General features: G+C 46.2%; 1 protein-coding gene and 1 long non-coding RNA gene across 6 annotated transcripts in view; one reads left to right on the top strand and one right to left on the bottom strand.

The window, feature by feature from the left end:
• Positions 1-7,112, bottom strand: part of CPLANE1 (ciliogenesis and planar polarity effector 1) — a 453,269-nt gene extending 446,157 nt beyond the window's left edge. For all 5 annotated transcript variants that reach the window (XM_029578626.1, XM_029578651.1, XM_029578642.1 and 2 more), the window contains exons 1-2: positions 6,915-7,112; positions 6,065-6,200 (exon numbers count right to left, since the gene is read on the bottom strand). In XM_029578626.1, coding sequence (XP_029434486.1) covers positions 6,065-6,200; positions 6,915-6,995 — 217 coding nt within the window. In that variant the 5' untranslated portion in view covers positions 6,996-7,112. The remainder of the gene's footprint in view (positions 1-6,064; positions 6,201-6,914) is intronic.
• Positions 7,113-9,787: 2,675 nt separating this feature from the next.
• Positions 9,788-24,160, top strand: LOC115076759. The gene is made up of 2 exons (XR_003852860.1): positions 9,788-9,840; positions 23,562-24,160. It is a non-coding gene; the product is annotated as an uncharacterized LOC115076759 (long non-coding RNA).
• Positions 24,161-27,496: the final 3,336 nt, after the last annotated feature.

Raw genomic sequence — 27,496 nt, 5'->3', positions numbered from 1 at the left:
CTTTTTGCAATGGCTACAACAGCTGTATGATAAACCCACTGCCAGGGTCAAAGTTAATAGCGGGTATGGCCCTGCTTTCCCTATAGGAAGGGGCACTAGGCAAGGATGTCCACTAGCTCCTTTGCCTTGTATCTTGAACCCCTAGTGACCCGGATTCGTAAGGCCGATAATATACATGGAGTTCAATTAGGGGCTGAGGAGTACAAAGCATCACTGTTTGCTGATGATATATTATTATTAACCTTAACAGACCCGGCCTCGTTGTTGGAGGGGGTTACCCACGAACTATACAGCTTTGGTAAAGTATCCGGCCTTAAGGTGAACCTCTCTAAGTCAGAGTTGCTCAATGTGACTCTAAATCCAGCTGAGGTACATAATATTCGTAGTACGTTCCCGTACAAGCGGGCGAAGTCCCATATAAAGTACCTGGGGGTCTTTTTAACAGCTAGATTACCTGATCTCTATAATCTAAATTATACACCATTGATTAATGGCCTAACCCTAGATATGAGTCGGTGGAACAGGGGCACTTTCTCATGGTTGGGAAGAATAGCAATTGCCAAAATGATAGTCCTGCCTAAATTTCTTTATCTGTTTTCCTCCCCACCGGCAGACGTCTCTTCTCATATGATTCGACGCTGGCAAAAACGGATTTTTTTTATTTCATTTGGCGCAGACGTCCCCCCCCCCGTCTAGCGCGCCAGGTGCTTTATCTCCCAAAATCACAAGGGGGGGGGCTGGGAGTACAGCTCAGGGCAGCTCAGTTGCGGGCCATAATAGATATCCATCGTAAGACGGAAGTTAAGCAATGGGTGTCTATTGAACAAGCCATATTAGGCCCCATGGCTTTACAGGCCAGATTTTGGCAACCAAGGAATACTTGGAGGCCTGCCAAGGGCATCGCATGGTCTTTACAAGTCACCTTGCACATTTGGAAACAGCAGTAGGCAAGTAGTTGGGATATATAAATATTTTTATCAAACCTCTCTACTACATAACAGTTACATGCCGACAGGTTACCAGACCCTCCAGTTGACTGTCTGGAAGGACAAGGGGGTTACCACAATTGGGCACATGATGTCACAAGGGTTGCTCCTATCATTGCAGGGACTAATGCAAACCTTTCCCTTTAGCCCGAAAGATTTCCTGGCATATGCTCAAGTAGCCCATTTTATTCGGACTTTACAACGCACTAAACTGCTAAGACCAGGCCGCTCGCTGTTTGAGTCCCTGGTTCAGTATAGTGACAGAATAAAGGGGCCTATCTCTAAGATATATCATGCCCTCTTCCCAGACAAACAGGAGATCAGCAACTTTGCAAGACAGTGGGCAGTAGATCTGGGGGAGCAGTTGAGTTCCCAGACTTGGGAGGCCATATTACACTTTGCCAGGAGATGTTCAATTTCAGCCGGATTGCGTGAAAATTGCTATAAGATAATATATAGATGGTATTTTACCCCAGATAAAATTCATAGGATGTATCCAGCTGCATCGGATTCCTGCTGGCCAAATTGTGGAGGTAGTGGAACTTACTTCCACATATGGTGGACCTGTCAGAAAATACAGAACTTTTGGGAGATTCTTTTCACCTGGTTAAGTGATCTGTTACATGTTACTTTTCATGCTTCTGCTATTACTGCCCTAATTGCATGTTTACCCTGATGACCTACATAAGACCCAGCAGCGTTTCTGTTCTCATACTCTTATTGCTGCTCGTACTCTGATAGCAGCGTGGTGGAAAACAGAACAGGTACCCCAGTTACCGGAGGTAATAGATAAACTTCATACATACTACTGACTGGCCTCTCTCACCGCTACCAAATATGGGAGAATGTCTTCTTTTATTAAATCTTGGCAACCGTTTATTGACTATATTGCTCAAATGTAATCTGAAACTGTTTCAGGGGACCAGACAATATATGGGGGAATGTACTGCTTCATAGCAACTTGGGTGGGAGTGTATCATTCTACATTGTCTTCCATTGTATCTTCAAGGTGGCATGTTTCTTTTACAAGTATTGTGAATTTTGACATTATGGTATGACTGTGAGCAGCCACTAACACTAATGATTTTGGATCCTGCAGCAGATTGGCTACAGCTCCACTACGCCGACGGGGATAGGGGGGGGAGGGGGGATTTGGGGATGTTCTCTGTATTCTGTATCCATATTGACAATGTACCGGCACAGTTATGTTAAAAGTTTAATAAAATTATCAATTAAAAAAAAAAAAAAAAGGCCACCGTTCCCGCGCTTCGCGGGAATGGGACCAACTGACCGGGCCCCTCAAGCCCCCGCTTCGGCGCTCCCCACGGCTGCGGGAGCGATCTGCTACCTGGAAGAGGCAGTTGCGAAGGACCCTCGCCCCCCCGGTAAGCAACGGGAACACAGGCCGTCGCGGGAGAGTCGGGCAGCCGACTCTCCACACACAGAGCACTGCACTCCTCGCGGCATGACAGACAGCCCCACGACAAAAACAAAGTGCCCGGGTAGGTTTCCACCCCTTCTGGAGGCCCAGGAATACGCAGGCTATCTGTAATTTATTTCAGGTTGGGGTTTTTTTGTTTGGTTTTTTTTTTAAACGAGCAGGAGAATGAAAGCATCCCTGCTTGCAGAGGGATGAAAGCTTCTCTGCCACGTAGGGGAGAGGGACCGGCCCACCGGTAAATCTCCCCTACTCACCGGGCTGCCACTGGCTCTCCAGGTAAGTATGCTACAAGCCCTGCGGCTCAGCTATGCCTGCATTGAGAGGTGAGTCCTAACAATAATCCAAACTCTTTTTTTTTTTTTTTTTTTTATAAGTACTCACTAAGTTGTTGATCTAGTCATTTGGCCAGATAGGAAACAAAGAATCTCTAAAGACTCAATAAGAAAAATTAATTTAGTAAGACCAGGACTGCAGGATATGCTGTCTTCCACCTGCTGGAGTCAGAGAAATACTGAGGGACCACACTGGGTTATCAGGGGGTGCCTTTTCAGTTTGTTCTCTGACTCCACCTGCTGGAAGGGAGGCATAATCCAGCTGTCTGGACTGATCCGGGTACGTACAGGGAAAGAGCAATTTGGTGAGGTTAGCCTTGGATGTTGCAACCAATCAACCAATTTCTCAACCATAACTAACACCTGGCCGCTACTATCGAAGCCAACCCTCTGGCTGAGGTGTGGACCAAATCACAGCCTGCATCTGCCAAGAAGGCAGCAGCTGGTTCCATAACTGCCCTGGAGTTTACCCCAGAGTCATCAACCTCCTGGGAGAGAAGCAAACAAGAGCGAGTCACCAAGGAACAACAAGAAACGATTGCCACCACTTCAAATGCTTGCTTAAGGACAGACTTTTTATCATGATCATCCCTCAAGGCCGCTCCTCCTTCCATGGGAATAATGGTTCACTTGGAGACTGCACACAAAAGCATCTACCTTCGGAAAATGTAAGCGCTCTCTTACGACTGGATCCAGAGGGTACAGGCCTTCCAAAACCTGACCCCCTTTGAAATTAGCCTCTGGGGCATCCCACTCAAGGTCAATCAATTCTTGAATGATCTCCATCATGAGGAAAAAAAGAAGAGTCTTTATGCAAGAAAACCAAAATGGGATTTCTCTTTGGCTCAGACACTGAATCTGTCCCAGGTACTCCAAGCATTTTCAAGGTCTGGGAAATCAGAGCTGGCAGTTCATCTCTATGAAATAACCATAACATAGCTCTATACAGTTCTAATCAGGGGGAAATTTCACCATCCTCAAGACAGTCAGAATCGGTGTCATCATCCGTGCCATCCGGGGTCCCACTGCCACTCTAGGAGTATTCCGGCACTTGACAGAAGGTTCAGGCAAGGATCCTATCTGCACCTCTGCTCTGGAAGCATTGGTCAGGGCTGAGGCCTGCACCTGAAGAAAGGATTGCAACCCCTGGAAAAATTATACCCATGAAAAAGTAAAAGTATCTAGACCAGGAGGTACCTAAGGTGTACTCACTGAGCTACCTTCTCCTGCTGAGGAACCAGTTAGGGGAGTTCCAAAATCAGGCGCCCCACCTGAGTCGTCTTTATCCAGACCCACATCCAGCTGGGACGAACCAGGCTTAGTGAAATCAGAGGAAGATAATTCTCCCTGAGCCTCCAAACAGCACTGGCACAAATTAGTGGGCACTCCTGGCTGAAATGTCCGAATATGACAAGGTACAGGTGCCATTATGGCCAACAGTGCACTCAGCGGTGGCTGGTGGCATGCATCTAATTTTTTGTTTTTGGTTTTTTTTTTAATATGTGCGCTCAACCTAGGTGCCCAAAAATTATGCGTCAAACACTTAGGTGTCACTAACTTAGGTGCCTACCTAGGTGCCCAAAGATAAACATGCAAAAAACTTCAGCACACAGTACTACTTGTGCGCAGAGGAAGGCGAGCAGCCACTACGGTGATGCTTAAAGTAGATGCACAGACTACAAGGCCCAACTGTACATCCAAAAACCAGGCGCACAAGCTGGGCACACAGCTAGACGCACACACTGGACCGACAATCTTATAGAGGGCAGCCTTAGAGAGCTTGTGAAATGCCGTTATGGTCTACCATGCGGCTTGCGCCGAAAAGCCTAGGAGCGGGGCATAGCCTAAGGAGGCTGCTCAACCGCTAGGCTGCCAACATCTTTCAACCTCCCACAGAGCGGGACTGTCATTGGACCGGAGCACCAAGCACAGAAACCGGGGAAAGGAGGAAGCCCTAAACAACAAAAACCTCCTTCTAGGTCTCTGTATAATCATAAAAAAATGTTTTTAAAAACCCCAGAGCTCAGCTTTACCTGGCTGAGTACAGAGACTGTCTCCGGCTGTGGGGGGAGAGGGCATATGCTGTCACCGCCACGCTAGGCTTCTTGCACTCGCTGCCTTTCAGCTGCTCAAACAGCTAAGTCCACACTGGCTGAAACCAGCTACCAGACCAAGCCACTCATCTAAAGGACCATGGAAATCACCTCAGGAATTCTCAATGGGGGGAGGGACCATTTGGTATCACTACAGGAGAGCAGGACGAATTTATTTCCTTAATTCTCCTTTCTTTAAAATGAAGCAATCCCCAGTGGGAAAATGTACGCCCACCATCTGCTAGAGAAAGAGAATACTGGTAGGCTGATGTTACTGCAAGGGTATATGTACTGTAACGTCAGTTTTCTCTGTCTCCATCTGCTGGTAAAGGTGCATAACCCACTTGCTCTGGATTCAACTGCCTGGACGGTAAGAAAAGCTTTGTAAATGAGGCTCTTACGGGCCGATACAGTAAAAATCGCGGGACAGCACCTGGTCTCCAGGCGTGCGCACAGGGCACCCTCCTGTGAGCGCGATACAGTAAATTAATTTATTTAAATTAGGGTCCGCGGCAAAAAGAGGCGCTAGGGACACTAGCGCATCCCTAGCGCCTCTTTTTGGACAGGAGCGGCGGCTGTCAGCGAGTTTGACAGCCGACGCTCAATTTTGCCAGCATTGGTTCTCAAACCCGCTGACAGCCACGGGTTCGGAAACCGGACGCCGGCAAAATTGAGCGTCCGGTTTTCAAGCCGCGGGCCCATTTTAAATTTTTTTTTTTTTACTTTTGAGGCCTCCGACTTAATATCGCCATGATATTAAGTCGGAGAGTGCACAGAAAAGAAGTTTTTACTGCTTTTCGGTGCACTTCCCCGGCGCCGGCAGAAATTAACGCCTACCTTTGGGTTGGCGTTAATTTCTGTATCACGCGGGCATACCTAATAGGGCCATCAACATGCATTTCCATGTTGCGGGCGCTATTAGGTTCGGGGGGGGGTGTTAGACGCGTGTTGTTGACGCGCTATTACCCCTTACTGAATAAGGGGTAAAGCTAGCACGTTGAAACCGCGCATCCAATCGCAGGTTAACAGTGCCCTCCGCCGGAGCGCACTGTACTATATCGGCCTGTTAGATTGTAAACCCTCTGGGGAGAGGGAAATACCTACAGTACCTGAATGTAATCTGCTCTGAAGTGCCAAAAGGCAGAATATAAATCAAAAAAGTAACCTGATGTCCAAATTAGTAATATATAATAAATACAACAAATATTTTACCATTTCTAGATGTTGCTAAACCAAGTGCATTTCTCAGCAAAGGCTGCAGACGTGGTGCTTTCTTTTTTATCCTTCCTGATGGTAGGCTAAGTTCACTCAACCATTTCTCATCTAGAAGAAAGATGGATTCTTTTTCCTGAAAAGAAAATTTAAAAAGTAAACTGCTAGAATACAACTCACCATAATAATTACTATTTTAAATCAGAATAGCAAAATAAAAATTCTGAGATCCTCTTTTCTACAATAAGCAAAAATATAGCAACTAGCAAAGGCAAAACCATAACATTGTCTCATGACACAAGAAAGATATGATATAAATAAGGGAAGTATAGAAGAGGGATACAGAAGTAAAAGAGGAAGGTGGAAAAGAAGGGCACAAAGAACCAAATATGGTAAAGAATATTTCACTGTGGAAAGAGTGAACTCTTGGTGTCTATGTCAGACAGCATAAGTGTGGAACTGGGAAGAGGAGGCTTCATATGTACAGTATGTGATTGTAGGAAGGAGAGTTCATATATGTATGTTTCTCTCTCTCTTTAGGGACAGAATGCTAGAGCAAGAGGTATGACTAACTAGGCGACAAACTTGTTGAAGACAAAAATCAGATTGTGGGAGTTGGCAAATAAAGAAACATCTCAAGGCATTACCATATATGCATCTTAGTCTATATTCACATACATACACACACATTATTGGTAAAATAACAGCCGACTTCACACTGATCTGCTCTGGAACTGCTCATGCAATGTTAAGAAGCAATGGCTCTTTCGTTAAAAAATTCTTCGCTGCATGTTTTATTTAAGTCAACTCACGATATTTACAGTTTTAAAAACAAACTAAAAAGACTCACCTGTCCTAGCCAGCAAAATCGCGGACAGGGTTTTTTTCGCTTGATACTTGAAGAAACCAGAACTTCCAGCTTAATCTCCATACTTTGCAAGGTAGATTGTCAAAGTTCAATGAAGTTAAAGGATGGTAGGAAATCCATCTGTAAAATATTAGATACAAAATGCCGCCGGTGGCCCTGTGCCCTTACTATGTCACAGGGGCTACCGGTACCATTGGTCGGCCCCTGTCACATGGTAGGTGCAAAGGACGGAGCGTGGGCCATCCATTGCTCCTACCATGTGACAGTAGCCGACCAATGGCACCGGTAGCACCTGTGACATTTTAAGGGCAAAGTGCCACCGGCGCCATTTTGGTTACTGGCAGCCGACGTTCCAAACGCAGGCGATCGCTTCCGGATCCCCGCTGGACCACCACGGACTTTTGGCAAGTGTTGGGGGGGTGTAGTTAATTAAATGTGAAGGGTTGGGGTGGGGTTTTTTTTCTTTTCTACGAAAGAACGATAAAAGTTTTCTGATCCGGGGAGTGGACCGAAATGGCCCTCCCCAGACCCGAAAACGAAACGGGGACAAAAAAAATTGTATGCACACCCCTAATTTGCAAAAACACCCCAACTATGAGGAACCCTCTTCAATAATTTTTTTTTTTTATAATTCTTCAATTTATATAATAATTTAAAAAAAAAAAACAATTATTGAAGAGGGTTCCTCATGCTTGGGGTGTTTTTGAGAGTTTAAATATGTGAGGATTTTGAAGCCATATTGTATTTTGAGCACCCCTAATTTGCTCCATAAGACGCACAGATGCCCGGGAACAGAGCCGGTTTAGCACACCATTTATTTTTTTTAATTTCCCCCTCTGAATCCTAGGTTCGTCATATGGTCAGGTGCGTCTTATGGAGCAAAAAATACGGTATTTGATCTAAACGGCATATACATTTTCATATTTTCCTTTATCTCCTTATAACTATGTAACAATAAAAACCTTGTTAGAAAATGTTAATCTTATACCCTAACTCAATTTTGAAATGAAGTAAATAGCTTGGCAATGTCTTCAAAGCTGCTTCTTCCTGGACCAGCTGGGGAATACTGCAGATGCAGCATTCATATCGCTCAACACCTGATACACAGGCCGGTACACAGGGTGTACAGAAAAGCAGTAAAAACTGCTTTTCTGTACACCCTCCGACTTAATATCATAGCGATATTAAGTTGGAGGCCCCAAAAGTTAAAAAAAAAAAAAATTAAAAATAAAAAAAACATTAAAAATCTGCCCACGGGTCGGAAGATGGACGCTCAGTTTTGCCGGCGTCCATTTTCCGAACCCGTACCTGTCAGCGGGTTCAAGAACCGACGCCAGTAAAATTGAGCGTCGGCTGCCAAACCCGTTGACAGCCGCTGCTTCTGTCAAAAAGGAGGTGCTAGGGACGTGCTAGTGTCCCTAGCGCCTCCTTTTACTGCGAGCCCTCATGTGCATGTCGTTCCCTCCTGAATTGCACGTCGGAAGAGCAGGCGCTCACCGGCTCTCCCACGACTTTTACTGAATCGGCCTGACAATGTTCCCCAACTCTCTCCTGGAGGCACACTTAACCAGTCAGGTTTTCAGGATATCCAAAATGAATATACATAAGATATATTTGTATTCTTTGGGGACCCAGTGTATGCAAATCTATCTCATGCATATTCATTGTGGCGATCCTGAAAACCAGACTGGTTAAGTGTGCCTCCAGGAGCGGGTTGGGAAACATTGACCTAATGGCTAGACCTAGGGTCTAATTTAGCCAGGTTCTGGAGGGAGGGAGCAATAGTTTGTGGGCATTTGTCAAAGACTATCACTGTGATGACTGGGCTGAGTTGGTAGGGGGCTATCAAAATTGAGAATAAACCCTGGTTAGTTACAAGTGAAGGCTCATGGTCAGAGTCCTTGGTTTCCTGCAGCAGATTTTTCAAGATTCTGTGCCAGGAGTTAGCAAATTCTGTGATGATTATGTGGCAAATTTGCATAGATTTTCATAAAAATTCACAACTCTGGATATGCAAAAAAGTAATTTTAAATTAAAAATAATTCATGCTTTTAAATACTTAAATGACAGACAAATCTAAAATTCAACAATTTATCAAGACATAGAAACATAGAAATGACGGCAGAAGAAGACCAAACGGCCCATCCAGCCTGCCCAGCAAGCTTTCGCACTTATTTTTTTCATACTTAGCTGTTACTCTTGGCCCTTATAAGTAACTTTTTGGTTCTATTTCCCTTCCACCCCTGCCATCAATATAGATAGCAGTGCTGGTGCTGCATCTAAGTGAAGTATCTTGCTAATTGTTTAGGGGTAGTAACCACCGTAATAAACAAGCTACTCCCACGCTTGTTTACCCAGCCTGTGCAATTCAGTCCTTATTGGTTGTTGTCTGAATATAAATCCTCTTTTCTTCACACACACCCTGCCGTTGAAGCAGTAAGCTGTGCTGGATATGTATTCCAAGGGAAGTATCAGGCTTAATTGATTCTGGGTAGGAACCGCCGTAACAAGCAAGCTATTCCCCTGCTTTTTTGTGGATGCAAATCCTTTTTTCCACATTTCCTCTTGCCGTTGAAGCATAGAGCAATGCTGGTATGGCATTAACCGTGTGTATGTTTATTGAATAAGGATATTAATCTCCAGGTAGTAGCCGTGCCTCTTCTCTTCATTTACCCCCATGCCTCTTCTCTTCATTCACATCCTCTAGACTTTATGGATCCACAGTGTTTATCCCACGCCCCTTTGAAATCCTTCACAGTTTTGGTCTTCACCACTTCCTCCGGAAGGCGTTCCAGGCATCCCCCACCCTCTCCATGAAGAAATACTTCCTGACATTGGTTCTGAGTCTTCCTTCCTGGAGCTTCAAATCATGACCCCCTGGTTCTGCTGATCTTTTTCCTACAGAAAGGTTTGTCGTTGTCTTTGGATCATTAAAACCTTTCAAGTATCTGAAAGTCTGTATCATATCACCTCTGCTCCTCCTTTCCTCCAGGGTGTACATATTTAGATTCTTCAATCTCTCCTCATAAGTCATTTGATGAAGACCCTCCACCTTTTTGATCGCACTTCTCTGGACCTTCTCCATCTTGTCTCTGTCTCTTTGGTCTCCAGAACTGAGCACATTACTCCAGGTGAGGCCTCACCAAGGACCTGTGCAAGGGGATCATCACTTCCCTTTTCTTACTTGATATTCCTCTCTCTATGCAGCCCAGCTTTCTTCTGGCTTTAGCTATCGCCTTGTCACATTGTTTCACCGACTTCAGATCATTAGACACTATCACCCCAAGGTCTCTCTTCTGCTCCATGCACATCAGCCTTTCTCCCCCCATCGAATACAGTTCATTCGGATTTCCACTCCCCATATGCATGACTCTGCACTTCTTGGCATTGAATCTCAGCTGCCATATCTTCGACCACTCTTCCAGCTTCCTTAAATCCCGTCTCATTCTCTCCACTCCTTCCAGCGTGTCCACTCTGTTGCAGATCTTAGTGTCATCCGCAAAAAGACAAACCTTACCTTCTATCCCGTCAACAATGTCACTCACAAAGATATTGAACAGGACCGGTCCCAACACCGATCCTTGTGGTACACCACTTAAAACTGCTCTCTCTTCAGAGAAAGTTCCATTTACCATCACGCATTGTCTTCTGTCAGTCAACCAGTTTGCAATCCAGGCCACCACCTCCGCACTCACTCCTAAGCTTTTTATTTTATTCACCAGTCTCCTGTGCAGGACTGTATCAAAAGCTTTGCTGAAATCCAAGTAGATGACATCGAGTGCTCTTCCTTGATCCAATTCCTTGGTTACCCAGTCAAAAAAGTCAATCAGATTTGTCTGACAGGATCTTCCCCTGGTGAATCCATGCTGCCTCTGGTCCAGCAATTCTCCCGACTGTAGATAGTTCACTATTCTCTCTTTCAACAGTGACTCCATTACTTTTCCCACCATCGAAGTGAGACTAACTGGTCTGTAGTTACCAGCCTCTTCTCTGTTCCCACTCTTGTGAAGCAGGACCACCACTGCTCTTCTCCAGTCACTCGGCACCACTCCCGTTTCTAGGGATCTATTGAACAGGTCACACAGTGGACCCACCAGCACGTCTCTGAGCTCCCTCAGTATCCTGGGATGAGCCTCATCAGGCCCCATGGCTTTGTCCACTTTCAGTTTCCCCAGTTCTTCCCATACATTTTTCTACTGTAAAAGACATGTTACAAACTTAACTGTGAAACATCACTTTTTTTTTTAATTGAAATAGTGTAACCATCCTTTTTTACATTTTCTTTAGAAAGTCATTATCTCTGCAAGTATATAAGCTTATGTTATGCTAAAAATGCCTTCGGCAACAGAAGAGTGTGTGTAATATATTGGGCCAAACTATATCGAGGTGAGTGAAGACACACTGGGAAATAGCAGCAAAAAAATGTGCTTCTCAAAACATTTCACAAGTCTCTACTCTATTCTAATTTGTGAATAGAACCTTCAAATTTAATTTGAATACATATTTCTGAAAATATTCCTTTATAAAACTTCATTTGGACTTGTGTAATGTTTCAAGAAGCACATCTTCTTTTTTTTACTGCAATATAGTGGGCGATTGTTAATAGACAAAAAGGAGGTTGAATTAGCACAAGCTACAACTTGTCAGTAGTAGCACCAGCAGGTGCAGACTTGAAAAAACACAACCAAGTCTTTCTAGCTGGTGTATGGTTGGCCACATACGCAGGTGCCAAAACCTTTGTATAAAGACAGAATTCTTCTAAAAAGGGACCACACTCTATTCAGAAATTATATAAAAATAATCTCTGGTTTGATTTAAGAGATCTTTCAGGTGTCACACATGCTGACTGCTTTCTCTGTCCACTCCAATTTCACCCCTTCCCTCCTGTTCCATTCAGAGAAGGAGGATGGCTGGATTAGAGTGCAGCATAGTCTTCTTTTATCTACTGTGTTCCCTCCAGCCTCAACCCCATTTTTGTTCTCTGCAGGCCGTTTAAGAGGGGAGGAGCTGGAGTATGAGTAGCACTAGAGCCTGGCAACACTGCTATTGGTGTCATATCTCAATAGAGGCCAACTCTGATTGAGCAGAAGTATAAAGCCAAAATAACCCTTCATCTTAAGGGGCCCATTTACCAAAATGCATTAATGCATGTCGTTAAGTAATGAGGCCCAAATGAGTTTAATCCAGCCCTTTAGCTGTGCGTTAATGCATATTGTTAAATAGGCCTGTAGTAGTACAAACCAACTCACAAGCCTCCTCTTCTCTTAGAAATGACAAAACAGAGACAAATATTCCTGGGACAGTAATAACACAGCTCGTATTCTAGTGAGAATACTCCATTTCATTCTGAAACAATGTCAGGCATTACCAAGTACTATCATAGAGGCTACTACAGCTGGTTCAGTATATGCCGAATATAAAAAACTTAAATTCTGGAGATAGATTCACTCTTAAAACAGGACAGCAGTCAACTGCCAAGATTTTTCAAGCTTTTTCTGTGCACTTCTAACTCATCTGAATTTTAAATGTACTCTATTGGCTGTTAACTTGGCTTAAGTATCTTTAGTATTTTTTAAGTTTTTTATTTTCTGATTTATCAAACACATAAAGGAGTTGAATTAACCCAAGTTTCAACCCCTTTTTAGTGTCTGTTGCCATGTGTTCAGAAAGCCCAACTTTCAAAGCTGTCTGTGATACACCATTTGCATGTATAAGTAGGTCCACAGAGATTTAAGCAAGTACTCGTATTTTAAAATCTGTGTGGCTGGATCTGTGCAGCTTTTAAAAAGCGCACACATCTCTGCTGTCAAAAGTATGCACGTACACTTGTACACGCATAAAAGTATGGGTATTTTCACATGGAGAAGATTTCCAGGTCCGCTAGTGGACACATCAGCAAAATAGCAGCTCCTTTTCAGCAGCAAAACTTCACAGGTGAGAAAGTAAAGAGATGTGTCCTCTTTGCATTAGAGCAAGAGGGCAAGCTCTTCCCACCCATGGAGTACACCACAACCTTTTTCAGAGGAGGGTAACCTGGAAGACCCTCAAGAGAACCTTCAACCATGAAGTGGTCCATCACCATGGGATAAGTGACTAGACTAGAGGGAAGTAGATGTAGAAGTAGGAAAAGGTGACTGCTGCAGTAAAGCTAAGTGGCCAATTTGAAGGCTTGTCTCTCAAAATGCTGTAGTGCACAGAAGGGAGGGAAAAAATGTCAGCAGGGTTAAGGTACTTAATGCCAGACACAGAGCAACAGGAGCACTACAACGGGCAAGAAGGAGATTTTAGGCAAACATTCCTATCTCACTATGACCTAAGGCCAAATGCACCAGTGGGGGATGTATACAAGGGATTCCCAAGGGAAGAGTTTACCTCAAAAATGCTAAGTTTCTTTCCCAAAGCTGGGCTGAGGCACACAGTATCCACAGATGCCAACAAGCCCAAGAAAGAGAACCACACCAAGGAGGGTGATGAATAAAATGGCAGCCAAGGAAAAGTTCAAGAATGTTCAGCCCTTTTGCTGAATCTTTCCACTAATTCCACATCTTCCTCTACAGACAGAGGACTTCAAGAAGGCGGTCTGGAAGCTCAGAAGCGGGTGCTTATCCAGATGGCTGCGGCCAAAGAAAGACAGGTGCAGGTTTCATTCTTGTCAGCCAACTTGAAGGTAGACTCACATAGCCACTAATGCCCATTAAGCTGTTCCATCAATGCCAGGGCTGCAGCCATCCGTTGACTACACACAGTCTAACATAGAAACATGATGATAGAAAAGATCATATGGCCTATTTAGTCTGTCCTTAAGGGCTATGGTGGCTACAACAGAAAGTAGGGGTCATTCATAGTCTCACTGAGAGGCTATCCTCTAAAGCAGCCATTGTCCAATTCGTTGCTGTCTCGTCAAGTCTACTGTGTCTCCTACCACGTTCCGCTTGCTAACTTTTTCCCCCACTGCTACTGGCTCACATTCCCAAACAGTCTAATCATCACCACACATTTAAAAGGAATCTGACACCCAGGGAGTACCAGCTAGGCTCATCATCATGCTGGTACAGCCAGCCTTATACATACGATAAATGCCAACGGATGGAGAGAAAATAACAGTAAGGGTAAATCGTCCCCTTGTAAAATTACCAGTATATCGTGCATTAAGGGGAATTTGATCCCATCCCCTAAAATAAAGATTGTGGACTAGCAAAGACAGTCGTAGTACTACCCAGAATCCCCTAAATACCCCCTCCCCCATCCCACCAAGTCATAGGCTAGGTTAATAATAGCCTGAGGTGTGAGTAAGGAATTTGGGCCCTTGCACAGCCCTCCATAGTTCCCCCGTCTTAGTTTCACTTATCTGCAATAAACAGTATACATACAGACCCAAGATAACATAGCAACAGTAATCGAAAACGAAACCCAATGCACTCAATGCCAGTTCAGCATATCAAAATATCGCCTCTTCGTTAATTGGAGCCCTCCAGAGCTCATTTCCTGCAAAAAGTAAAAACTTTGGCTACTAGTGCATGCCCCCAAAGGACCAAATACATGTGTCAGGTTAATGTCTGGTAGGCAGCAAAGGTGTAGTGCAAAACCAAAAGAAAGCTACCACGAAACTGCTGGTAGAAAACCCCAGCGGTCTCTCAAGCCACCAAAAGTTCTTCACCTTACAGTACATAGCTGTGGGTTAAGTGGCCACGCTCTTGGAAGAAGTCGAACTCCCCGAATTTCTCCTCAGCTGCCTTCTTCCTGATGTAGCTCTCTGCCATCTCGGCGTGTCTTTTGCATAATCGGGCGCCTGCTCTCAGTGGTTATTGGCGCTGCTGTGTATATGCCGGCTTTAGTAAGAATGCGTGCATCTTCCATAGATGTTTTCACATGTGAGGTTACGCCTCCCAACGTGAATGTCAGTCCAAAAGGGAACAACCATTTATATCGTACCCTTTCTTGGCGCAAGGCCTCAGTAACATTACAGAAAAGCTCCTTCTTTTCTGTAATGTTAACGGGGACAAATCTGTAAATACAGAGATGTTGTGGCCTTGCCATAGTATTTGTTTTCCTTCCTGGCAGCTTGAAAGATCTCCTCCTTCAGGCAAAATTCCTGGTAGCATACAATAATGTCTCGTGGGGAGATATTCTTTCTGGCCCCCAGGGCCCAATGTGCCCTTTCCAAATGTATAGAGTCTGTCACAGCTCTCTCTATTTTTAAGGAGGATGAATCTGCTATTTCATGTACGTACCTGGATCAGTCCAGACTGCTGGGTAATGCCTCCCTTCCAGCAGGTGGAGTCAGAGAACAAACTGAAAAGGCACCCCCTGATAACCCAGTGTGCCATCTGTGATCCCTCAGTATTTCTCTGACTCCAGCAGGTGGAAGACAGCATAACCTGTGGTCCTGGTCTTAATAAATTGATTTTTATGTATTCAAGAATTTTTTTCTATATGCCAAATGACTAGATCCACAGGATAGTGAGTACAAAAAAAAAAAAAAAGAAAGGCATTTTCTTTCATTATTGTGCAGTTTGGGAGTTCAGATTCCTCTTACTTACTTTAAATATTCAGTTTCCTTCTAAGCAGGCACAGCTGGGCCTTGAGGCTTCTAAGTTTATTTACCTAGAGAGTCAGTGGCAGCCCAGTGAGTAGGGGAGATTTACCAGTGGGCCGGTCCCTCTCCCCTACGAGGCAGAGACGCTTCATTCCTCTGCATTCAGGGACATTGTCATTCCCCTGCTCAGTTTAAAAAAAAAACAAAAAACTACGAAGCCAGCCTGCTTCCTTTTTTTTCCTGGGCCTCCAGAAGGGGTAGATTTTCTACCCAGGCAGGCTTTTTTTTCACGGCAGTAACTGCCATGCCGCGGGGAGTGCAGTGCTCTGCATGTGCAGAGTCGGCAAAGATCTCTCCCGCGGCCACGAGGGGTTGCCAGACGGGGGCTGGACAGTTCTCAGCCGGATCCATCCCTGCAAAGCGCGGGAACGGCGGCCTTTTTGAGTAGCTTGTACTCAGAGGATCTTCAGGGCTCCTGTGGAGGAGATTTCCCTCCACCTCCTAGTTTAAGCCCTGTACCGCCCTCCGGTCCTACATTTGAGCCTCCGCTTCCCCCCCCCCCCCCCCCCCCCGCCTTCCTCCTCTCCAACGGGGGGGGGGGGGGGGCCTTAAAGAGACAGCACCCTTTTTCATCACACTTTGTGCTGCTTTACATAAAGCTTACATGGAGGCAGAGGCTGATTTGTCTTCACAGCAACCACCTCCCTCAAAGAGACCCAGACCTGCTGACCCTCAGGAGGCTCTTCGGGCTCCATTACCTCGGCCGGTTCCTGACGCAGGGACGGAGCCAGATCCATTGCTGGACCCCGTGCCCCAAGACCCTGATCAGGATCCGGGCGACGACATGGATTCTTCCGCTCCGATTGAGGGGAATGATCCATGGGTGCTCCGACTATTTAGGAGGGACAAGCTAGATCCTCTAATTCCACATGTGCTTACAGAGCTGGATTTACCAGTTCCACAATCCGTGGCGGAGCGGCACCCGGGGGATCCGGTGTTGGCTGGTCTTCACGCTCTTCCTAGATCCTTTCTGCTCCACCCAAGCCTCTTGCAGCTCATGACTCGGGAATGGGACGCCCCGGAAGCCACTCTTCGAGTTAGCAGGGCCATGGAGAAGCTTTACCCGCTCCCGGATGAATTTTTGGAGCTCCTTAAGAGTCCTAGAATGGATTCTGCCATATCAGCCATTGCCAAGCACACTACTATTCCGGTAATGGGCGGAACCATCCTCAAAGATCTGTAGGACAGGAAGCTTGAGATCCTGCTTAAGAGAATTTTCGAAGTGTCGGCTCTTGGGGTTAGGAAGGCCGTCTGCAGTAGTTTCATGCAGAGAGCTACCCTTAGATGGATACAGCAACTGCTTACGGCACAGGAACTGCCCCCGGCAGAGGCGGAGCAGGCGGACCGGATGGAAGCAGCAGTTGCTTATACGGCTGATGCTCTGTATGATCTCCTGAGAACCTCCTCCCATACGATGTCATCAGCGGTAGCAGCAAGGAGATTACTTTGGCTGCGCAATTGGTCAGCTGATGCCTCTTCCAAGTCTCAGTTGGGATCCTTCCCATTTAAAGGGAAACTTTTTTATTTGGAGACGATCTGGAAAATCTTATCAAGGATTTGGGAGAGAACAAGGTTTACAAATTGCCAGAGGACAAGCCCAGGTCTACTCGTCCTTTCAATTCCTATAGGGGTCGTTTCCAAGGTCCGCGGCATTTTCGGTCAGCTAGGGCCCTGTCGTTCCCCCCCTCGGCAGGCTCCGTCGAGGTCCCAGGCTTGGGCCCACTCCTTTCGAGGCAGGCGGCCTCCCCGAGATGGAACTTCCCAAGGCTTCTCCAACACCAAGTCAACCCAATGAAGGTACGCCGGCCCGTTCCGGTGGTAGGGGGCCGTCTCTCTCGCTTTCGAGAGGAATGGTTCAAGATCATGTCGGATCAATGGGTCTTAGATATTATAAGTCATGGTTACGCTTTAGATTTTGCTCGCCCACTGCGGGATCTTTTCATGGTGTCGCCTTGTAGGTCTTGGACAAAAAGGCAAGTGGTACTCCAGACCCTGGCTCATTTGAAGGACCTGGGAGCGATCGTTCTGGTTCCGCCGGGAGAGTGCAGGACCGGCAGATATTCCATTTACTTTGTAGTTCCCAAGAAGGAGGGCTCCTTCCGTCCCATCCTGGACTTGAAGAAGGTCAACAGGACTCTTCGGGTTCCACGTTTTCGCATGGAAACCTTGAGGTCCGTCATTGCAGCCGTCCACAAAGTCGAATTTTTGGCCTCTTTGGATCTGACGGAGGCGTATCTGCACATCAGCATACAGGAGCATCATCAAAGGTTTCTCCGGTTCATGGTGCTAGGAGAGCATTATCAGTTTCAAGCGCCCCCGTTTGATCTGGCAACGGCGCCTCACGTATTCACCAAAGTAATGGTGGTGATAGCAGCATCTCTTCGGCAAGAGGGAATTCTGGTTCATCCCTATTTGGATGACTGGTTGATTCGGGCGAAGTCACAACACCTTTGCGGGCAGGCAGTTCAGTCGGTGTTGCTGCGGCTTCAGTCACTCGGCTGGGTGGTCAACTTTCCCAAGAGTCAGCTGATTCCATCACAAGTGTTAGAGTTCCTAGGGGCCCGTTTCGACACTGTTGTGGGCAAGGTTTTCCTTCCCGTACAGAGAATGAACAAGCTGCTGTCTCAGGTTCGCCACCTGATGGCCCGCCCCTTGCCCAGCGTTTGGGACTATTTACAGGTTCTTGGTTCTATGGCTTCTACTCTGGAGTTGGTTCCATGGGCGTTCGCTCATATGAGGCCTTTACAGAGGGCGTTACTTTCCCGCTGGGATCCCAAGTCTGAGGAGTTTCACCTCCACTTGCCTCTCCTGGATCCAGCCAGAAGCAGTCTTGAGTGGTGGCTAGTACCGGAGCAATTACAACAGGGGATGGATCTGGAGAATCCACAGTGGCTGATTGTGACAACGGATGCCAGCCTCTCAGGTTGGGGGGCGGTTTGGCAGTCATGCTCCGCCCAAGGTCAGTGGTTGCTTCAAGAGTCCAAGTGGTCCATCAATCGTTTGGAAACCAGAGCGGTTCTTCTGGCTTTGCGCAGCTTCCTTCCCCTTGTCTGCCATCAGTCGGTGCGAATACTCTCTGACAATGCCACCACGGTGACGTACATCAACTGACAAGGAGGGACACGGAGTCGGCCGGTGGCGGCCGAAGCACACAAGCTTATGGTATGGGCGGAACGCAGTCTTCTTCGTCTGGCGGCGTCTCACATAGCCGGGGTGGACAACGTCCAGGCAGATTTTCTCAGTCGTCAGCAACTAGACCCCGGAGAGTGGGAGCTGCCAAGGAGGCGATGCAGCTCTTGATCCGGCGGTGGGGAGTTCCCCACCTGGACTTGATGGCAACGTGTTTGAACGCAAAGGCGGTCTGGTTCTTCAGCCGCAGAAGGGAGCACAGGGCAGAAGGGGTAGGTGCCCTGTCCTTCCCTGGCCCCGCAACATAATTATGTGTTTCCTCCACGGCCTCTGGTGGGCAAGGTGCTGAGACGAACAGAGTCACACCGAGGGCCGGTAGTTCTCGTACCTCCAGAGGGGCCATGGAGGCCTTAGTTCGCAGACCTCATCAACATAGCGATAGACGGTCCCTTGCATCTCGGCCACCTTCCGAACCTTCTTCTTCAGGGTCCAGTATTTTTCGATCAGGCGGATCGCTTCTGTCTAGTGGCTTGGCTTATGAGAGGTGCCAGCTGAGGAAAAAAGGGGGTACCCTGAGGCGGTGATTTCTACTCTGCTTCGTGCTCGTAAGACTTACACTTTGCTTACTTATGTACGGGTTTGGAAGGTTTTTGATTCCTGGTGTAGCGGTTTCCAGGTGTCCCCGCGCAGGGCCACAGTAGTACACATTCTAGCATTCTTACAAGAAGGCCTGAAGAAAGGTTTGGCGTACAGTTTGCTTCAGGTTCAAGTAGCAGCCTTGGGCTGCTTGCGAGGTACTGTGGATGGTACTTCCCTTGTGGGGAATCCGGATGTGGCGTGTTTCCTGAAGGGAGCCAAACATCTGAATCCACCGGTACGACCAATCTGTTCTTCGTGGAGTTTGAACCTGGTTCTCCATGCACTATGTGACATGCCTTTGAGCCATTTAAACGGGCAATGTTGAAGGATTTGACACTTAAAATGGTGTTTCTCGTGGCTATTTGTTTGGCAAGACGGATATCAGAGATTCAAGCATTGTCTTGCCAGGAGCCATTACTACGGTTCTCAAACTCGTGAGTTTCGGTTCAAACGGTGCCGTCCTTCCTTCCGAAGGTGGTGTTGGCTTTTCATATGAATCAGTCCGTTGAGTTACCAGCCTTTTCGGATTTGGATCGCGATTCTCCTCAAGCTCAGGAGTTGAGAAAACTGGACATTCGGATACTTCTCAGATATTTGGAAGTGACTAATGCCTTTCGATTGTCAGATCATCTTTTTGTGTTTATGGAGTGGTCCTAAGAAGGGACAGAATGCGTTCAAGGCTACTATTGCTCGTTGGTTAAAAGAATCCATTGCATCGGCGTACATATGTAAGGGCCGACCAGTGCCTGATGGTCTTAAAGCACATTCTATCAGATCTCAGGCGGTGCCTTGGGCGGAGAGTCAATGTGTTTCTCCTCAGGAGATTTTCCGAGCGGCGACTTGGAAATCTTTGCACACATTTACTAGGCATTATCGTTTGGATGTCCGGGCTCCAGATACCGATTGTTTTGGTAGCAGAGTGTTCCGAGCGGGACTTACCGGGACCCACCCCAGTTAAGGCGGCTTGGATACATCACAGCAGTCTGGACTGATCCGGGTATGTACAGGGAAAGGAAAATTGGTTCTTACCTGCTAATTTTCGTTCCTGTAGTACCATGGATCAGTCCAGATGCCCGCCCAGATAGTCTGGTAAGTCTGTTGGTTTTCTTTCCTTTGCTTCCCTCACAGGAGATTTGAAGATGCGAAGATATCGGTCAGTGAGTGAGGAATAGAAGAATCTACACTCCTTGCAGCTACATAGCTCAGCAAGTTGGGACCATTTGTTATTAGTTTTTTGGTCTAGTCATTGGCTGTTAAATTGTTTTTTCATTCTGCTTGGATATTGATTATACTGAGGGATCGCAGATGGCACACTGGGTTATCAGGGGGTGCCTTTTCAGTTTGTTCTCTGACTCCACCTGCTGGAAGGGAGGCATAACCCAGCAGTCTAGACTGATCCGTGGTACTACAGGAACAAAAATTAGCAGTAAGAACCAATTTTCCTATCTGTTGAACCACTGCCGTGGTGTCTTTATACTCATCCAGTTCTGGGACTCCCTTGAAGCGAAGATTGCAACGGCGGGATCTATACTCTAAATCTTCAGTTTTTTTCTTGTCAGATCATACACATTTTCCAATTCTTTAACCTGTTTGGTAAGCTTGTCCACTGACACAGTCTGCTCCTCTATTTGTGTCTCCACGTCGTCCACCCGTTGCCCATTAGCCCCTATATCTTGGCGAAGCTCAGCAGTCATCTGAGAAAGCTCTGTTTTTATGCCTTCTATATTAGTATTTAGTTCTTCAAACCAGTGAATAAAGTCAGATCTGGAGATATTATTATATGGGGTCGAGGAGGGCGTCATGTTTTGAGACTCGCTGACCCTGTCAGTTGTGTCCAGCCCCGCTCTGGTCGCCATTTTGTTTTGAATGCAGTCGTTATTTTGTGAAGCCGCTGCTGCATACAAAAATTGGCGCAGATCCACGGGATTACTTTTATTTGCCATCGGGAGAGAAGCACGACTTCCACCACCAACGTAGGTACCTTTTTCACAGTGTCCTAGGTCTGTATATCGAGGCTTTTTCTCGGCGGGGGAGCTCTCGTTTTATGCTGTCATCGGTGCAGGTGACGTCAATTCCTCCGGGGGGTGGGAGTTTAACTAGACATTTTCAAGGTATTTATTTATTATTTATTTATTTATTTAATGTCTCTTATATACCGATGTCCGTTCGCACATCGCATCGGTTCACAGTAAAACATGAACTTTATGGGCGAAGCCCTTACAAAGAACAGATAAATACAGTTAACTTTAGGGCGTAGCCCTTAACAAAACCAGGGAAGAAATACACTGGAGGGGGGTATTGATTTACATACTATAACCTATATATATGTATATATATATATATAAATAACTATAAACATAAAATTATAACAGTTCAAAGTACCAAAATCAGAGGCATATTGTAATCCAATATTCAGGCCGAGTTCACAATTGTGGTTTGGGGTTATCCATTTCAGAAGAAGTTTATGTGATGGGGGGTGACGTAGGGTAGGCTTGCTGGAAGAGCCAGGTCTTTAGTTTTTTTTTGAAAGTGGGTGTATATGTCTCCATGCGGATGTCATGAGGCAAGGAGTTCCAAATAGTGGGACCGGCTAGAAAGAAGGCTCTGCTTATGGTGGAGGAGAGTTTGAAAGCTTTAATGGATTGGGAACGTAGCGTTCCTTGTAGAGCTGTGCGGGTGGGTCTGTTGGAGGTGCGAGGGATGAGTGGGGGGTTGATCCAATTGAGATTGGAGTGTAGCAGACTTTTGTGGATGATGGAGAGTGCCTTATAAAGAATTCGGGAGTGTATAGGGAGCCAGTGGAGAGAGATGAGTATGGGAGTGATATGGTCCTTCTTTTTGGAGTTTGATAGTATACGAGCGGCAGCATTTTGTAAAAGTTGTAAAGGCTTGGTGTGTGAAGCGGGGATGCCAAGGAGAAGTGCGTTACAATAGTCTATTTTGGATAGAATAATAGACTGAAGTACAGTGCGGAAATCCATGAAATGGAGAAGAAGTCTGAGTTTTTTTATCGTTTGAAGCTTATAATAACATTCCTTAATGATAGAGTTAATGAATGATTTAAAAGTCAGGTGATTATCTATAAGTACACCTAAATTGCGAACCTGTGTGGGGAAAGAGGAGGATGAGTGTGTAGGTGGAATGTCTGGAAGAGGTTGCTTGTTAGATATGATTAAAAGTTCAGTTTTTTTGGGATTTAAAGCTAGGTGCATGTCATTAAGAAGTTGGGTGATGGAGGGAAGGCAGGATTCCCATTTATGTAGGGCAGTTTGGAGGGAGTCGGAAAATGGGTAGAAGAAAGGGTTAAGATCAATCCTGTTAAACTGGTAATTTTTTAAGGAGATTTTGCAGGTGGGAGGGCCTTGGGCAGCCAATTCTAATTTTTGAAGTTGCTGTTAGTGGGTACATTCAGCTGTGGCTCAGCTGCTATTTTTTTTTTTTTTAATACTTTCCTGGCTATTTACTTGACTCCTATATGCAAAATAGTAAACTTTTCCCAGAGCCTTAGCACCATCATATTCTTGTATAAAGTAGTGTAGTTGCCATTTTAATCCACATGAATGGATGGAAATAAAGGTTAGAAAACATAAGATATCTTTTTAATGGACTAACTTGAATAGAGCTCTTATTCTTTCAAGTTGGAATAGAATGAAGAAAAGATCACATTGTCAGAAACTATAATTGAATCATAAAAGGCATTCCAATGATAGTGTGAAGGTGATAAGCAATATAATTTTATGGCTCATAATAGCCTTTGAGTCCTTTCTTGTCAATTCTAAAAAGTCTATGATTATTTTATCTTCAAAAGTCATATATTGTTGTAAAATTTCCTTTAGTTACCATGATCATAAGGTCATTGATACAGTGGTCTGGCTTTGAAAAGTGCTTGTCTATGAAGGTGTCTTTTTGGTCATCTCTGTAGTTTTGATTTTGTGCCTGTTGATGCTTGGCCTGTTTCATATGAGTGGAGGAGTAGCCACTTTGAAGCACTGGAAAAAGTGTGAAAAGCGGAATCTAAATAAAATAATCTTCTATCTATATAAATGTAAATGTTCGTTTGTTCAAAATCTTAAATCTCCGAAAGTTCTTCACCGATTGCTTTGAAATTTTGACACAACGTTGCATTCGAATACGCGCGTGTTTTTATATACCTATATTATATAGATGTCACACCTGTGACAGGTAAAAACATGCTTTTTTGGAAAAACAGCGCCATCTGTTGGACGTAAAAGTAACATGTTATAACTTTCTTTCTTCTTTTTCAGTGTAATCGATCTGCTTTAGTTCATCCAAATAATGCCTCGCAGAAGATCAAACTTAGGTCGTCGTACTCGCGGAGCGGAAGCAGTGCGACGAGTAATTGCAAATAAAACTGAGGAAGAACGGGCATCAGCGAACGAGCGAAACAGACAAAGAATGGCTCAGATACGTGCTGAGGAAACAGCAGAGCGACGTGCAGCCAGACTTCAGGATGCACGGTTGCGAGCACGGCGATCACGTTCTGCAGCTTCACGTCTGCTTCGTTCTCAACAGAATGAACGCGAAAGGCTGAGAGTGGCTGAAAGACGTCAACAACAAACACTAGATCAGCATCAAACACGACTCCGTGCTCAGCAATCACGCGATTACAATCGCCTTGCATTCCTGTACAACCCAGCTGATTATAGTTTGAGCCAACATGTTGTCATCGGCACTATGACTAAAGTGTGTCCTTATTGCAAGGCTCTGAAATTTAATGGAGTTGCGCCACCGGAAAAATTAAACTGCCTCAACTTGGACCTCAGGACGAATTTCATTGCCTCATAACTTCTGTAATTTAGTGACGTCAAAAGAAGAATTGGTTGAAAAAGTATTTCCCAATATTCAAAACAATTATAAGAATCACGATTGGCTGACTGAACGAGCTATTCTTGCGGCCAAGAACAAAGACATCTACGAACTTAACAATATTATTCTGTCTAACATTCAAAGCGAGGCACATACAAGTCTCTCGACACTGTGGAAGCAGATGAAGCGGTTAATTATCCATCAGAATTTTTTAATTCACTCGATCTGCCAGGAATGCCACCGCACGTACTGCAATTGAAAATCGGCGTCCCAATTATCATGTTGCGAAATATAAACCAGCCAAAGCTTTGCAACAGCACGTGGCTTGCAGTCAAAAATTTAATGAGCAAAGTTGTAGAAGCAACAATCTTGACAGCACCTTTCAAAGGTGAAGATGTCCTCATTCCTCGCATTCCTATGATTCCAACAGATATGCCATTTCAATTTAAGAGATTGCAATTCCCAATTCGATTGGCGTTTGCAATAACCATCAACAAAGCTCAGGGCCAATCTTTAGAGTTATGCGGTTTAGATCTAGACATGGATTGCTTCTCACATGGACAATTATATGTTGTGTGTTCTAGAGTCGGCAAACCAGACAATCTTTATATCTGCACAGACAATGGAACAACAAAAAATATTGTATACCCACAAGTATTGTGAAATTAAACATATTAGAAACGTGCGCTTTCTCTTTTCTTTCTTTTCCATTTAACCAGACTGAGCCACAGCAACGCGTGGCCGGGTACAGCTAGTAAAATAAATAAAATATGACATGCCTCTACACATTTTTCTGCTTTGAATAACCTGTAATATCTGTTGGCATAACTTGCAATGTGGTACATTTTAGGTATATGTGCCATTTTCTTCTAAAGGTCTGTTAGAAGCTTACTTTTTACTAAGTTTTGCTTCAGATTAGGTACTGTGTTTCCCCGAATATAAGACAGCGTCTTACTTTCTTTTTACCCCCAAAAGTCCCACTATGTCTTACTTTCAGGGTATGTCTTATATTGGAAAAAAAACCTCAGTGTTCAAAAAAAAAATTATTTTTAAATACCTGTCGGAGGGCCGCGTGGGTCCAGGCGGCTGGCGGCTGGCGGCGGGACCCGGGTGGTCGCGTGTTAAATCTAGGCCGCGGGCGGGTGGGCGCTTGTTCCAGGCGGCGGCGGCGGGTGGACGCGCGTTAGTTCGAGACGGCCGGCGGGCGGCGGGTGGTCGCGTGTTAAATCTAGGCCGGGTCGCACAGGCGCGCATTCATTCACTGCCGGTGGGGGCTGCCTCGGCAGCCCCCACCGGCAGTGAATGAATGCGCGCACAGGCCCACAGCGCCTGTGCGACCCCTGCAATTCGGCGCTGGGGGCTGCCGGTGGGGGCTGCGGCAGTGAATGAATTCATTCATCCAGGCGGAGGAGCCGGCTGCTTTCGCCGCTGCCGGCTGCTTTCGGCTGCCGCTGCCGGCTGCTTTCGGCGCTCAAGGCAGTCACATGCCGTGACGGCAGTGAATGAATGCGCGCCTGTGCGACCCGGCCTAGATTTAACACGCGACCGCCTGCCGGCCGTCTCGAACTAACGCGCGTCCACCCGCCCCCCCCCCCGGCAGCCCCCAGCGCCGAATCGCAGGGGTCGCACAGGCGCTGGGGGCTGCCGGGGGGGGGGGGGCGCTGTGGGCCTGTGCGCGTATTCATTCACTTCCGGTGGGGGCTGCCTCGGCAGCCGGCCGTCTCGAACTAACGCGCGTCCACCCGCCCCCTGCCGCCGCCGCCGCCTGGAACGCGCGCCCACCCGCCCGCGGCCTAGATTTAACACGCGACCACCCGGCTCCCGCCGCCAGCCGCCTGGACCCACGCGGCCCTCCGACAGGTATTTAAAAAATTTTTTTTTGAAATGACAGGTACGTCTTACTTTCGGGGGATGTGTTACATTAGCCGACCCCCCTAAAATTCCACTACGTCTTACTATCAGGGGTGTCTTACTATCGGGGAAACACGGTAGTTACTAGATGACCAGTATCAGAGTAGGGAATTCTTTTTTTTTTCAGTGATTTATCTTCCAGCAGTAGTAAATGTTGACCTTTTTATGATTTTTCTTACTTTTTCTAGCTCTGGAATGAAACATATATGAAACACTTTCATATTGGGATTTGCTGGTGACCTGGACTAACAACTGTTGAAGACAGGATACTGAGCTCAGTGGGCTATTGGTCTAACCTAGCATGGGATTTCTTATGTTTTTAGCAATCTTATCTGTTTGGAAAATCCCCACAAATTTTGCCTGGCTCCATATTGCTTGTGCTTCTGGGTAACCATCCTGCATATTTCCCTTCAGTTTGCTGGCCTGGCAGTGTCTTTCAATGCTGTTACGTAATGCCTCGGCGCGATCCCTAACACTCATTCAGGATTACTCCTGTGGTCACTTGGAGAGTTCTACCAGGCACTACCCAGGCCTGCCAGCATTTACACACATCTCCCTACATTGGCTACTTCCCACCTACCGACTGTTTTCCTGCTTGCCTCTGGACAAGTACCTCACCTGCAAGCTATCCTGTGGAGATTTCTAGGGACACAGCGACTCCATACAACCCAGGGGACATATAGTTCTAGAAATACATCTACAGACCAAATACAGAAAACATTGGAGATCATGAATCACTCTGCAGCTAACAAGCTGAAGAGTTTATTAACAAAAAGCAGGAATCGTGAATGGAAAAATGATTAAATCCTCATTTTATCTTTTACTGTTTCCAAATATAAATGGTAAATGCCAACTAAACAAATCTCACTATGGAATAGTGTGTCAGCACAGAACTGATGTCTCCTTCCAGCCAAGACTAGAGGATTCCAGCAACTTCAGGGTTAGTTCTCTATGAACTGTGTCTAAAGGGCCAATTAGGGCATACAGTACTAGCAATGGCTTTCTGTCCAGTAATAGCTTTCTGACCAATGGCATTGTAGGATATTAGGCTTACTGCTCTCTAAGGGGTGGATTTTAAGAGCCCTGCTCGCCGGTGCGCCTATTTTACATAGGCCTACCGGCGCGCGCAGAGCCCCGGGACTCGCGTAAGTCCCGGGGTTTTCTGAGGGGGGGCGTGTCGGGGGCGGGCCCGATCTGCGCAGCGTTTTTGGGGCATGTCGGGAGCGTTTTGGGGGCGGGCCTGGGGGGCGTGGTTACGGCCCGGGGCGTGGCCACGCCCTCCGGACCCGCCCCCAGGTTGCGTCCCGGCGCGCGGGGATTTACGTCTCCCTCCGGGAGGCGTAAATCCCCCGACAAAGGTAAGGGGGGGTTAGACAGGGCCGCGCGGGTGGGTTAGGTAAGGGAAGGGAAGGGAGGGGAAGGTGAAGGTGAGGGGAGGGCAAAAGAAAGTTCCCTCCGAGGC

Source organism: Rhinatrema bivittatum, chromosome 1, assembly GCF_901001135.1.
Source record: "Rhinatrema bivittatum chromosome 1, aRhiBiv1.1, whole genome shotgun sequence".
NCBI classification, from domain to species: Eukaryota; Metazoa; Chordata; class Amphibia; order Gymnophiona; family Rhinatrematidae; genus Rhinatrema; species Rhinatrema bivittatum.
The sequence above is the reverse complement of the archived record's forward strand: the minus strand, read 5'-3'. Positions and strand labels throughout refer to the sequence as shown.